Source organism: Diceros bicornis, chromosome 20, assembly GCF_020826845.1.
Source record: "Diceros bicornis minor isolate mBicDic1 chromosome 20, mDicBic1.mat.cur, whole genome shotgun sequence".
NCBI lineage: Eukaryota > Metazoa > Chordata > Mammalia > Perissodactyla > Rhinocerotidae > Diceros > Diceros bicornis.
In genome coordinates this window covers 28,811,656-28,823,852 of record NC_080759.1, presented here as the reverse complement: position 1 = coordinate 28,823,852, position 12,197 = coordinate 28,811,656, and the positions used below count along the sequence as shown (strand labels likewise).

Sequence of the window (12,197 nt, the reverse complement as noted above, 5' to 3'; positions counted from 1 at the left end):
GAAATGGGTGTCTACTTGAGATGGCATAATACGAGAGATATGACTTACTTTAAAAATTACTCCTTCAAAATTCTCTGATGATTTTACATCCATTACACACTTCAGCATAAAAGCTGAATCTTTTTTCTCCTCATTAAGAAAATGGAATTCCAGAAGTTTATTTTTAACTACTTTAAACAAGGTAATTTCCACTTGAGTTCAATCATCCTTAATGTGATGTTTATTACTATGGAATATTTCCTTACATAAGATAAGGCTTAAGGATGAGATTCACCCTTCCCTACATTATTTTCTCCCTACCAATTATCACCATCAAACATACTACATATTTTACATGCTTGTTTTATTTTTTGTAGGTCTTCTTCCACACGAGTGTAAGCTTCCTGGAGGCAAGGGCTTTTGTTTGTTTTCTTCACTGCTGATTCACCAGCACCTTAAATAGTACTCGGCCTCTTGTAGACATTCAGAATCATTTGCTGAGTGAATGCATGAAGGTTCGCTTTCAAGAATGTGTTTTACAGGTTGTTGTAGATTTCCATGTTTATTGATTCATTGAAGAAAATTATGGTTTTTGTTCTTATTTCTACTTGTGAGGATGCTTAATACCGCAGGCTTCGTCAAGTCCTCAGAAGTTCCATCATTTTAGTGCAACGTGAAGAGAGGAATTTAATAGATTGATGTGAAAGTTATTACTAGGAGTGTGCTACAGGGTGTCATAGGCTGGAACTAGATAGAGGAGGCTGAGACAGGAGAGGAAGGGGAGAATAATTACATGAAACTAACACAAGAGAATTTGTCAGTAACTTCTGGGCCTGCCGGTCTGCTGTTTGTACAAGAATGCCCTTTTGTAGGGATTATTTTTGGACAGTAAAGCTGTTTATCAGTAATTGTATTAGATCTAACACCTCCCAGGATGCAGTATTTCCACTTTCCTGTTGGCACATCTTACAGCGCCTATTTCACAGATGTTCACTGTTTTCTTACTCATTGATGATCCCATTTTGACGCAGTAGAGTTGGTTTCCACCCTTGAAGCACTGAGAGGGCAGTAGGCAGACACATTTGGAAGCGGAGGCTGCAATGAGGGAGAGAGAGAGACAGGGTAACTCACCACAGTGCTTTAGAATTTGATTTTACCTAACTCGTCCCCAGAGTGTTGAGCGCCTTGGTGGCGGTGAATGAGAAAGCTGGAACACAGGCAATAACCTAAAAGACCCAACTGTGGTTGAACGGAGTGATCTGGATGTAAGAGAGAAGAGTGCACTAGTAAGCCAGTAAGATTCAGGAGTGGGGCTATCTCTGATGCCTCCCTCTCATTCACTGCCCAAATCCAATCATCCTCACGTCCTGTCAATCCATTTCCACAATGTCTTCAGTCTGTCCTTTCTGTTCTTTTCTCACTGGCATTGACGGAGTACATTTATAGTTACCATTTATTGAGCATGTACTAGGAAACCACACAATATGCCAAGCACTTTACATGCTTTATTTCATTTAATCCTTACAGCAAATATATGAACTGTATGTTATCATACTAATTCTACAGATGAGGAAACCAAACTCAGAGAGATTAAGTGATTTGCCCATGGTCCCACAAGTGGTGGAAGCAGGTTTTAAGTCATAAATGACTCACAGGCCTGAACTCCTTAACGTAACTTATACTGCATTTGTTGATTTCTTTCTAGAATATTCCTGGGTTATGCTTGGGAATCTGCATTTTTAATAAGCAGTTAAATTGGCTGATTTTCTTATGAAGCTTGGTTTCAGAACCACTCAATCACTTCATAAGTCACATAAATATTGTGTTAATGAAATAGTTTTAAAATGATCATTTAGGGGTAAAGTTACTGAATCCAAGTATATTAAATCAATTTTGAGTAAAAGGATATAGGTTCATTTATACACAGGCATGTTTTAATCAAAGTGCAAGGTCCTCCACAGTTTGGCTTCAACATCCCTTTGCAACATTATCTTTTCTGCTCTCTCCATTCCAGGTAGATCAATTCCCTCTCTGTTTCCCAAAAAAGACCACACAGGTGGTCATTTTTTTCCTTTCACCCATGCCATCTCTTTTTTTTTTTTCTGTCAGACTTATGTGCTCTTTCCTACTTTTCCCCAAATGTCCAGTTTCTACAAGTCTCACCTCCTCCATGAAGCCTCCTCCATAGCCACTTACCCCCATACTGATCTTTTCTTTAACTGAACTTTAATGGTGTAAATTTGTCAGTACCATATCTGACTTTTATTTTATTTTTTTTTTTGGTGAGGAAGATTAGCCCTGAGCTAACATCTGATGCCAATCCTCCTCTTTTTGCTGAGGAAGATTGGCCCTGAGGTAACATCCGTGCCCATCTTTCTCTACTTTATATGGGACGCCACCACAGCATGGCCTGACAAGCAGGGCATCACTGCACACCCGCATCTGAAATTACGAACCCCGGGCCACTGAAGCAGAGCACATGAACCTAACCCCTACGCCACCAGGCCAGCCCCTATATCTGACATTTTTATACTTTCTTGTTAGCCAGCCTGTCATATGTCTTTCTCCCAAGACAATTATAAGTGTTTTATTTGAGAGCTAAGGCTCATCCATCTGTATGTCCCACTCAGCTCTTAACAGGGTGCTCAATTAATTCTGTTTCATCAAGTGATTTCAAATTCTGAATTTAGGGTGCAGGTATAAGTATTCAAAAAGAAGTGTATCTGATGCATCTGGGATAATTCAACTTGCCAAAGCATCTGAGTCAGCGTAAAAATCTGCTGTGATGTCATTAATGAGTAGCTTCTTTTAGGCAGATATCAGTTCTTTCCCATGTGTCTCAACTGATGGGAGAAAAGAGGGAAAGGAAGTGGGTAGATACTCATATGCATAGGCTTCCTGCGCTTGGTAGGAAACATTTCATGAAAAAGCATGCATTTCCCTTCTATGCCCTCTGTCAACCGGCTAGAGAAGATTCTAGTTGTGGAAAGTCCTGTCCATTGTTAGAAAGAACAGGGTTTGGTGACCTCTGGAGAGGAAGTCAGTTCCCTTAGCTTCTGGAAAGACCATGGCCATCACTCTTTTACTATGGTTATGGCTTTAATGCTCTTAGCAAGGTTATTTTTGGACTACCAGAACCAAAAGGTTTTTCCCACCACCTCCACTAATTCATCCTCCAACACTCAGTTCTCATGCTTCCATCCTTATGAAACCCTTCCAGGCCAGAAGATATGTATCTCTCTTACAGGTCTTATCACATACTGCCTTGCATTAAAGTTATTCATGCAATTATTGTGTAAAGTTATTCCTCCAACTACTGTGAACAATTTGAGAGTACAAAGGTCCTTTATCTTCAGACTTCTCACCAAACATGTATGGTGACTTCCACATTTGGATACCAAGAGAATGTTTGCTGAATAAATCTTCCCCTCCTGTTGGTTGATGGTGGATATTTTTGAAATTCAGACAAAACATTCAATAGTCATAAAAATAGGCTCCTTGGGAAGCCATTTGTGTTCTAACATTTGAAAAGTGAACCTCATGTTACTTTGAAGTTTCATTTTAAACTCTTTCTTATTTCACTTTAGATAGAGAAGGAAATGAGTAGCAAAGTACACAATGTAATCAAGAACACAATTTAATCAAAGTGACATTCAACTCAAAATTAATAATATCCCAACTCGCCATGAGTGGGTTGGGTATAAAATACATTTTCTAGCTTTCTCTTTCTTCATAAATGCTGTGGTTTGTACACTGATGCTGTTCTCTAGTGCTCTCCAAACAGAATTCTCTGTGACCTTGACTTTTGCTCTCCAATTAAAGGAGGCTGGCAGAAGCCAACTATATCTTTAGGAGTAGAAATGCTTTCTGTTTTCTGATTGTGTGCAGGATCAAAGAATATTTTAAATAACTTAAATCTCTTCTTAAGAAGTGTTCACATTTTAGTTTGGTTATCCTAAGACATTCTGCTAACTCGAGCAAGATTGGTTAAGTATCAAACTTTTTAGTGTTCTTTTATTTATTTATTTATTTATTTATTTATTTATTTATTTATTTATTTATTATTTATTTTTTCCCCCCAAAGCCCCAGTAGATAGTTGTATGTCATAGCTGCACATCCTTCTAGTTGCTGTATGTGGGACGCAGCCTCAGCATGGCCGGACAAGCGGTGCCTCGGTGCGCGCCCGGGACCCAAACCCGGGCCGCCAGCAGTGGAGCGCCCGCACTTAACCGCTAAGCCATGGGGCCGGCCCTTTAGTGTTCTTTCTTTAGACAAACTTAGACTCCTGGAGACTGTGGGGTTTAGTTAGATGTACAGCATAGGGGTAATAGTAAAGATAGATATTTTGATGAAATTGTAAGCTGCATATTATTTTTCACTCGTAGATTTGAAAAGAATAATTTGTGGGAAAATATCAAAAAAAAAAAAAAGGAAAAGAAAGAAAGTCTTTGCAATAGAAGAGTGCTGTGAAGACATTTTCTCCATGATAAATAAGGAAGAATGGAAGCTAACAATAAACACATCCCCTGTACTTATACTACGTACCTATTGCAGTATAGACAGGGACTGTTTTCATCCTCCCTCTTTACCACGTTCCTTTATTTTCTGTATGTATTTTTGACAATAATGTCCTTATACTACAGTTTTCAGAGAAAAAGTTTATATTTTAAATACAAAATGATGTTGCATAATACTTTCAGCTCTTTTCAACCACAAATTATTATTTCTGAGAGAGATGTCAGTTGGGTAATGGTGTCAGTCAGGTAGCCAAAAAATGAATAGTAGTGTTTCTCTACGAGATGGTTTAAGATTGGTTAGAATTGGGCAATGTACATATCGGGCCCTGGTTTGCTGTCTCTTATGTGGAATTGTCTTGTTCAGATATGGCATGAAGGTTGGAAGTCCCATACATTGACCTCCTGAATTGCCACATCAGATGGCCTGCTGATCATGCCACCTGTGTCTACCCTCTGTCATGAGTTCAATCCTGCCACTTGTCAAGGGAGTGGGATCTTGACAATCAGCTTCAAGGGGATCAGGAAGGAACCGGATTTGGGTAATAAGGCATCTCCCGTTTTCCAGGACTGAACTGAAGATCATTGGGCTGGAAAGTGAAAGAGGAGCCAAGGAGAACAATAAAGTTTTTGTCTTTGCTTTTGCAAAAGTAAGGTGGTTGTAGCAAAGGTTAGATGTAACAATTAAACAAGTTTCCATTGCATACTTTATGCCTTGATTTAAGATAGTTTTTTGAAAATGTGTCACAAGGGAAATCTAACTGCCTGTTTGAGTTCTGTTAAATCCTAATCTTCAACTCATATTTATGTATTATATGAAGCTTAGCTGGGTTATTTCAGGGTCAAACTGCATCTTAGAGCAAATGTGCTGCTGTGAAGTTTCTGCTTCCAAGCAATTTACAAATGAAATGCCAATAGCCAATACACTTATGGAAAATGGAAATGTAATGCGACTTCTTAAATATCAAATTGGCTGAGATATAAAGGAGTGATAACTCCAAGCTTTGGTGAGGGTGTGGGAGGGCAGTCTTTATTATATGTTGTAGATAGAAATACAATATGGTAAAAATATTTCTGGAAAGCAGATTGATACATTGTATCAACAAAGACTATATTTCAAAATAATATTTAACTAGAAATTCCATTTTGTGAGGTATATCCTAAGGAAATAATCTTAGACTATAGCTTATTCTGTGATAAATTTGTCTATCACAGTACTGTTTATAATAGCAAAATATTGGGAAAAATCTAAATGCCTAACAGAAGATTGGCTAAATAAATCACAGAATGTCCACATAGGCTTTTGCAGACATGGAAAATTATGTGGCAGAATAATATATGATGACGTGGAAATAGTTTCATGATATATTAAGCCAAAAGCAGCAATACATAAAATAGAATGTAGAGCATGATCTTATTTTATTTATTTTAAATTTGTAATATAATCAGGGCCACCCCTGAGGTGTGTGATGTCCCAGGAAAAATTCTTTTTATGGGTTACCTCTCTATATAAACAGTTAAAGTCACTCCGAATTAGAGTGTCAGCACCATACTAGCAGTCCGATCTGAAGCAATCTTGAGAAAAGAATCCCCTGCTGGCTGGTGGCTCACAGGCTGCTCTCTGGTCATGCGGGTCTAAATCTGAGCCAGGGATGATTCTATACATAGAGTCCCAGAGCTCCTTGGATCATCTAGTTGCCCTCGTGCATGGTCGGGGAGAGAAGCAGTCAGAGAATGTTCCACAAGGGAACTGAATGTTCCTCAAGGGAACAGAGCCCAAGAGGGACCCTGTCCGGGTTCAGGGCATCCTGCCTGAATAACGCTGCCAGCCCTAGCTGGTCCCAGACACTGCAAGAGCACTTCAAAAAAATTGAGGAAGATGCTTTTAGCCATTGGTGTCCATGAGGAACCCACTCCAGGCTCAGAGCACTCTATCTTTGCTGACCCCAGCGGGTCACAACTGCCAGAGAAAAACTTAGACCGTTTTGGTGAAGGCCCTCCAAAGGTGGGAGTAGGGAAGGGTGGCTGAAGCATGAGGTTGGGACAGGTACTCTTCTTACTGGGGTCTAAGTGTGGTACTGATTATATATGCATGGAAAAGTGATTAGGAAGATTTACACCAAAATTGTCAGTTATTTCTAATTGTGGGAAGGTTATATTTTTCCTTTCTGTTCAAATCATTTAATAAAATTTTTCACAATAAAAAGGGATTATTTTTGATTAAGGAAAAGTTATTTTTAGTAAAGAGTGTATAAATGCAAGTGAGACGTATCAGCTGAGACGAAGGTTAAGTGAGAGCATTTCTAGTACGTTTCCCCACTGGAGCTTACCTGAACATTTTTCCCAGTCGTAACAGTTGTCATAGCCACAGGATTCTTTCTTTGTGCTATTGGATGAAAGCTGTTTCCTTTCAAGACCCCATTCTAACTGTGGACCATCTTGACAGGAACCAATATGTAGAAAATGGAGTTGCTGATTATTTAAACATTTCTCGGCCAAAAACTTACAAGCGGGTGAAGTAAAGTAATCATCGGAGTCTGTATCAAACACACAGAGATCTTCTGAAGAATGGCTGCCCAAGAGAGGAAAGCAAGTGTTTATATATGAGGACTAGAAAAAAAGAGATGACGTGTAGCCAATTTCATATGTTAACTTAGCGCCCAGTTTTCTTCCCCGTGCTTCTTTCCCTCTTGATTTCTCTTCTTTTAGTTCCTCATTTCATCTTGCACGCTCTGGGATTCATCTTCCTAAAATTTCTCTTAATCTTAGATTATTCCTAATTGCCTTCAAATTAGTCTGAATTCTTAAATTCTGGTATAATCAAGATCTTCCATAATTTGACTTCAATCAACTTTCTTTTCTAGAGTTATTTTCCCATCCTCCTTAATCCCTCTTTATCACCTGACGATGGTATTGATTATTTTCTAAACTGGTAAGATTATTCTTCCTTTGCTGCCATCCCATGCCCTGCTCAATCAGCATTGCATTCTCTCTCCTCTCTGCCTATCTGTGTCCAGCTCAATTCTTGGTGACACCTTGAAGCTAACCCTGATCAACCTGGCCCATGGGAGGATGTACCTCCTCTGAACTCCGTCACACTCATTAATTGCAACACGAGAGCCTTATATCATTATATAGCTTTGCAAATGTGTTTGTATTGTGATTAAGAGCATGAGCTTTTAAGTCATTCCCTGAGTAACTTGCTTAATCTCTCTAAGTAGATGACGGGTCTTGCTACCAAGAGGTAACCAGTGGCCACAGCCCTTCTCTTGCTGAGAGGACAAGAGCTCCTTGATTGCTCCAAATTTGAGTTTCTTGTCTGATGTCGATTTTAGTCACTCTAAATTTATCACAATCAGTGCACCAGTGTGTAAAATTATTTCCAGGAACTAGAGCCCATAGCTGAGAAGAAAAAGCTACTCTCTAAATTCAGAGAACTTCAGCTACAGGGCCAGCCACTCCCACAAACACCTTCAACGCTGTATAAAGGAGAATTGAGGACTACAGAAAGAGGCTAGAGAGGTAGGGAAGAGCTGAAATTCAGACAGTTCCAGAGAACAGTCCATGTTCTCATGACTTGGTATTGTAAAGATAAAGAAAGAAGTTTCCTCTTGGTTAAATGGACAATGTGAATGTTGTAAGTACTCCTCAGAAGGCCAACTGTTGAATGAAGAGACTCCAGCAGCAAGAAGCTACGTGGTGGACCACCTGTGTTGGATACTGAGGAGGGAAGATAGAACCACCTTTAGGCTGAATTATGTCAATGGAATTATGCAGAAAAACACCCTGTGGTGTTCTCCAAAATAAATAAATGCATGCTTACAAGCAATTGTTCACCTGTAGCACAGAGGAACACGATAGCTAATCAATGTTAAAAGTGATATATAACTACTGGGTACAGTCCTTTGGCTTTGAAGGAGGGCAGAATAAGGCACCCCCAAATGTGCCACTTTGGCATACTGATTATTTTGAATTAAAGTTACTTAAGGAAAAGCCAGTGCCAGAAGGACACTCTGACCCTCCTTTGTTTCCCTAAAAGCAGGAAATAAATCTCCTATGTGAATGTATCCAGAAGGGTAGAAGGCACCCTTATTGCCAGAGATAGAGAATTCAAGGCCAAGACGGCTGTATAAACAAACTTTGTTACTTCTTCATTAATTTGCTACCCCAAGCCTCAAATCCTTTATTTTGTCAAATCTTCACAAATAATTGTTTCTGTGTCTACAAGGTATAAAAGCTGCCTGCTTTGGTCACTTGTTTGAGTCTCATATCTTTGAGGCTCCTGTGCATATGAAATTAAATTTTTTTTTCTCCTGTTAATCTGTCTTATGTCAAATTAATTACTAGACCAGCCAAAGAACCTAAAAGGGAAGAAGAGAAAACTTTTCCTCTTCTACAGCTTCCTAACCCAGCGTTCATGCTTTCTCATCCTCAGTAATTTAACTCTAATTTTATTTAAAATGCCTGTGTATTCAGCCAAAGAACTGCATTTCATAGCCTCCCTTGCAGGTACGTGTAGCCATGTGAATAAGCGAAGGTTAATAAGATGAAAGCAAGTGATGGGTCTTCCAAGAACTCTTCTTAAAAAGACAGAATATGTCCATTTTTAGTCTTCCTTCCTTCCTGCTCCAGCAGGGCAATCTTGGACCATGAAATAACTTCAAGGATGGCAGAATAGAGAGCAGGAAGGAGCCTCAGTTCTACCTGCAATGAGAGAATCGCCATACTGACCCTAGCTGCCTACCTCTGCATTTATTTTGTGAGATAGAGAAACAAAATTTTTTCTTTAGCTCATGCTAATTTGGATTAAATTCAGCTGAAAGTAGCCCTTAAATTAATAAGCACCCTTGACACTCCTGGGTTTATTTATGGAAAGAAGGGGCAGTTATAACAATAAAGAGGAGATAGCCACCTAGTCATAGCAGTCACATGAGGATATATCATTTTCCTCCTTCATGCTCTCTACCCCAGCATGAAAGAATAAACTGACAAAGGTGTGTGTGTGTGTGTGTGTGTGTATGTGAAGTCCATGCTCACACCCCTTTCTCTACTCCAAGCTTTTGGAATCACAACCTTGCTCTAAACTTAGGGGGAAGATAATTGTCTGAAGTTTTCAAATGAACAAGAACAAGTCTTTATAACCAAACAGAGACTGTTTTAATAAACAAAAGCCATGCAAACTTAGGAACTGGGATGAGAGATAATTAAGAAAGCTTGCTCGCCAGTGGGGAAGGAGGAATTCTACAGAGCACAGGGCATATCAGTTATGTGAAAAAGTAATACGTTTTGTGTTTGTGCTTCAAGAAGCTCAGCTTCCCCATCAAGCTAGTTACACTAGACTGGTTTTCCCAATTTCCAAATAAAGTCCATAGAGTATCTCTTACCTACAGTCTTCTTCTGGAGACATGCAAACGCATTCAGATCCCATTTGTTTTTGTCCTGGTTGACAATGGCCCTTTAATTTTGTCAGAATATCTGAAACAAAAGAAAAGGGAGTAAAGAACAGTGCATAGTATAGATTCCAAGTGATAAACTTGAATTTAGGAGAAAAAGCAATGGTGAAATGTTCTCATTTATCTCCTGGAGTTAGTGCATTCGTTTGGCTTTTCCAAATATGCTGTCATGAAATATTCCATCTGAAAGGTCCTGTCTAGGTCTCATGAGCTGTCATTTTCCAACGTAAAATTGCGGTTAAGTTCAGAGAACTAAAGAAAATGGAATTGATGAAATTTTTACTTGTTTTTCAAATATTTATTGAACAACTATGATATTCCCAGCACTTCAGTAGTTCTGGGGATAGTGGCTTGAGCAAAATTTGACCCAGATCTTGTGCTCACAGAACTTATAGTCTGCAATATTAATACAAAGAGAAGTGCTGTCATTTTTAGTGCTATTAAAGAGAAAGCATATAATCAAGACGATGTAGCCGGGAAGGTTAGGAATGATAAAATGGGAAGAGAAAAGAGAGAGTGTTTGAAGCAAAAGAAACATCAGGCATTATAGTCCTTAAAGAGAGGTAGCATGCAACTTTCCTGGAGCTGAAAGAAAGCCAGTGTGGTTGAAGTACAGGAAAACAAAAGCACTCTGGCCAGAGAGGTGGGTGTGTGGCAGGCTGCACAGGGTCTTAAGGGCTTTTGAATGATTTTTGTCTTTATTTTGTAAGCAGTGGAAAGTCTTTGATAGATTTTAAGCAGTGGGTGGTGTGACAAAATCAGGTCTGGATTTTGAAAACGAAATTAATTCTGGCTTCTGTATGGAGAATGAGTTTGGAGAGGCATAGTGGTCAAGAGGGCTATGGGTAGACAAACTATGAGGTTATTATAATACTTAAGGTGAAAGAGGACGGTAATTTGAACCAAAGTGCCAGAGGTGAAAATGGAAAGAAAATGGATAAACTTGAGACATATTTAACAGGTAAAAATGGATGATATTGCATATTGTGGCGAAGTTATGAGAGCTGTTGTAAAGTATGATTCTTAGGTTTCTGGTTTGCATAAGAGAATAGATATTGGTGCTTTTCTTAACTGAAATAGAAAATACTAGAAGATGCTTAGTTTTAGGGAGGGGAGAGTGATGACTCAAGAGTTCCTCTCTGCATATGTTGAATGTATAATATCTTTAAGACATCCAAACAAAACAGATATATAGGAATTGGATATTCAGGTCTAAGCTCAGTGGAGAAGTCTCTGCTAAAGGTTTAAATTTGTTATTGGTCTACGATGGATTGTTGAAGCTATGGGTGTGGATGAGATTTCCCAGCAGGAGAGTGTAGCATCAGGTGAGGTGACAGATCTGAGCCTTGAGGAACTCCAATATTTAATGTCCAAGCACAGGCAGGACCCTGACAAAAATAGAGGGCAATAGCCAGAGAGGTAGAAGCTAAACAAGATGATGTTGTATATTGGAAGCCATGGAAAGAAAGTGCAGCAGAAGGTCAACACTATTGAAATGAGGAACCAAAACAATGTCCATTGTATTTAGCAGTGCGGATGTCAGTGACAACAATCACGCAAATGGTTTTTTTGTGGGTAATGGCTTGAAAGTCAGATTTTCTCACAAGAAGAAGCAATGGAGAAATGCAACCCTAAATGTAGCTATTTATCCTTGCATGATGTTCTAGGCATTAGGATATTATGGTGAAAAAAAGAAGAAAGAACAAAAACAGCGGTGTCCTTTTTTTCATGCATCTAAAGGATAGTGGAAAAACAGACATTAATCAAATAATCACAGTAATGGGTTTATAATTAAAGGCTCAGATAGGTACTTTGAATAAAGGGAACATGGTTCCAGGAGACCATATAACAAAAAGACCCCAACTGAGAAATGTAAGGAAAGATCTATAAGGAAAGGATGCTTGAGCCAAGATGAACAATTGAATAGTGTGCATGTGAGGAAGGGAGATGAAAGTAGATGGAATAATACTTGGGCATATTATAGGAAAAGAGAAATCCTGGTTATCTTTGCTTGCGTTAAGGCCCATCCAGAGAACCTTTAAACTGTCTGAATTAGACCTGGAGCTGACCTCCAGAGCCTGTTGGACGAAACTTCCCTCGTTGGAATCTGACTAATCGAGCATCCATAGAAGCACAGTGGCCTCCGTAAGCAAGTAATCGTCAAAGGAAGGCAACAGGCAGCTATGTGTAGACATTCTGACACACTAGATGCCAGAAGAGATCACCCAGCTCATGGTTTCTCCTTTTATC

At 39.1% G+C, this 12,197-nt stretch overlaps 1 protein-coding gene across 1 annotated transcript in view; it reads right to left on the bottom strand.

Moving 5' to 3' along the window:
* Positions 1–898: 898 nt before the first annotated feature.
* Positions 899–12,197, bottom strand: part of C6 (complement C6) — a 53,356-nt gene continuing 42,057 nt past the window's right edge. The window contains exons 15-17 of the mRNA XM_058563482.1: positions 9,879–9,969; positions 6,825–7,066; positions 899–1,074 (exon numbers count right to left, since the gene is read on the bottom strand). Coding sequence (XP_058419465.1) covers positions 899–1,074; positions 6,825–7,066; positions 9,879–9,969 — 509 coding nt within the window. The remainder of the gene's footprint in view (positions 1,075–6,824; positions 7,067–9,878; positions 9,970–12,197) is intronic.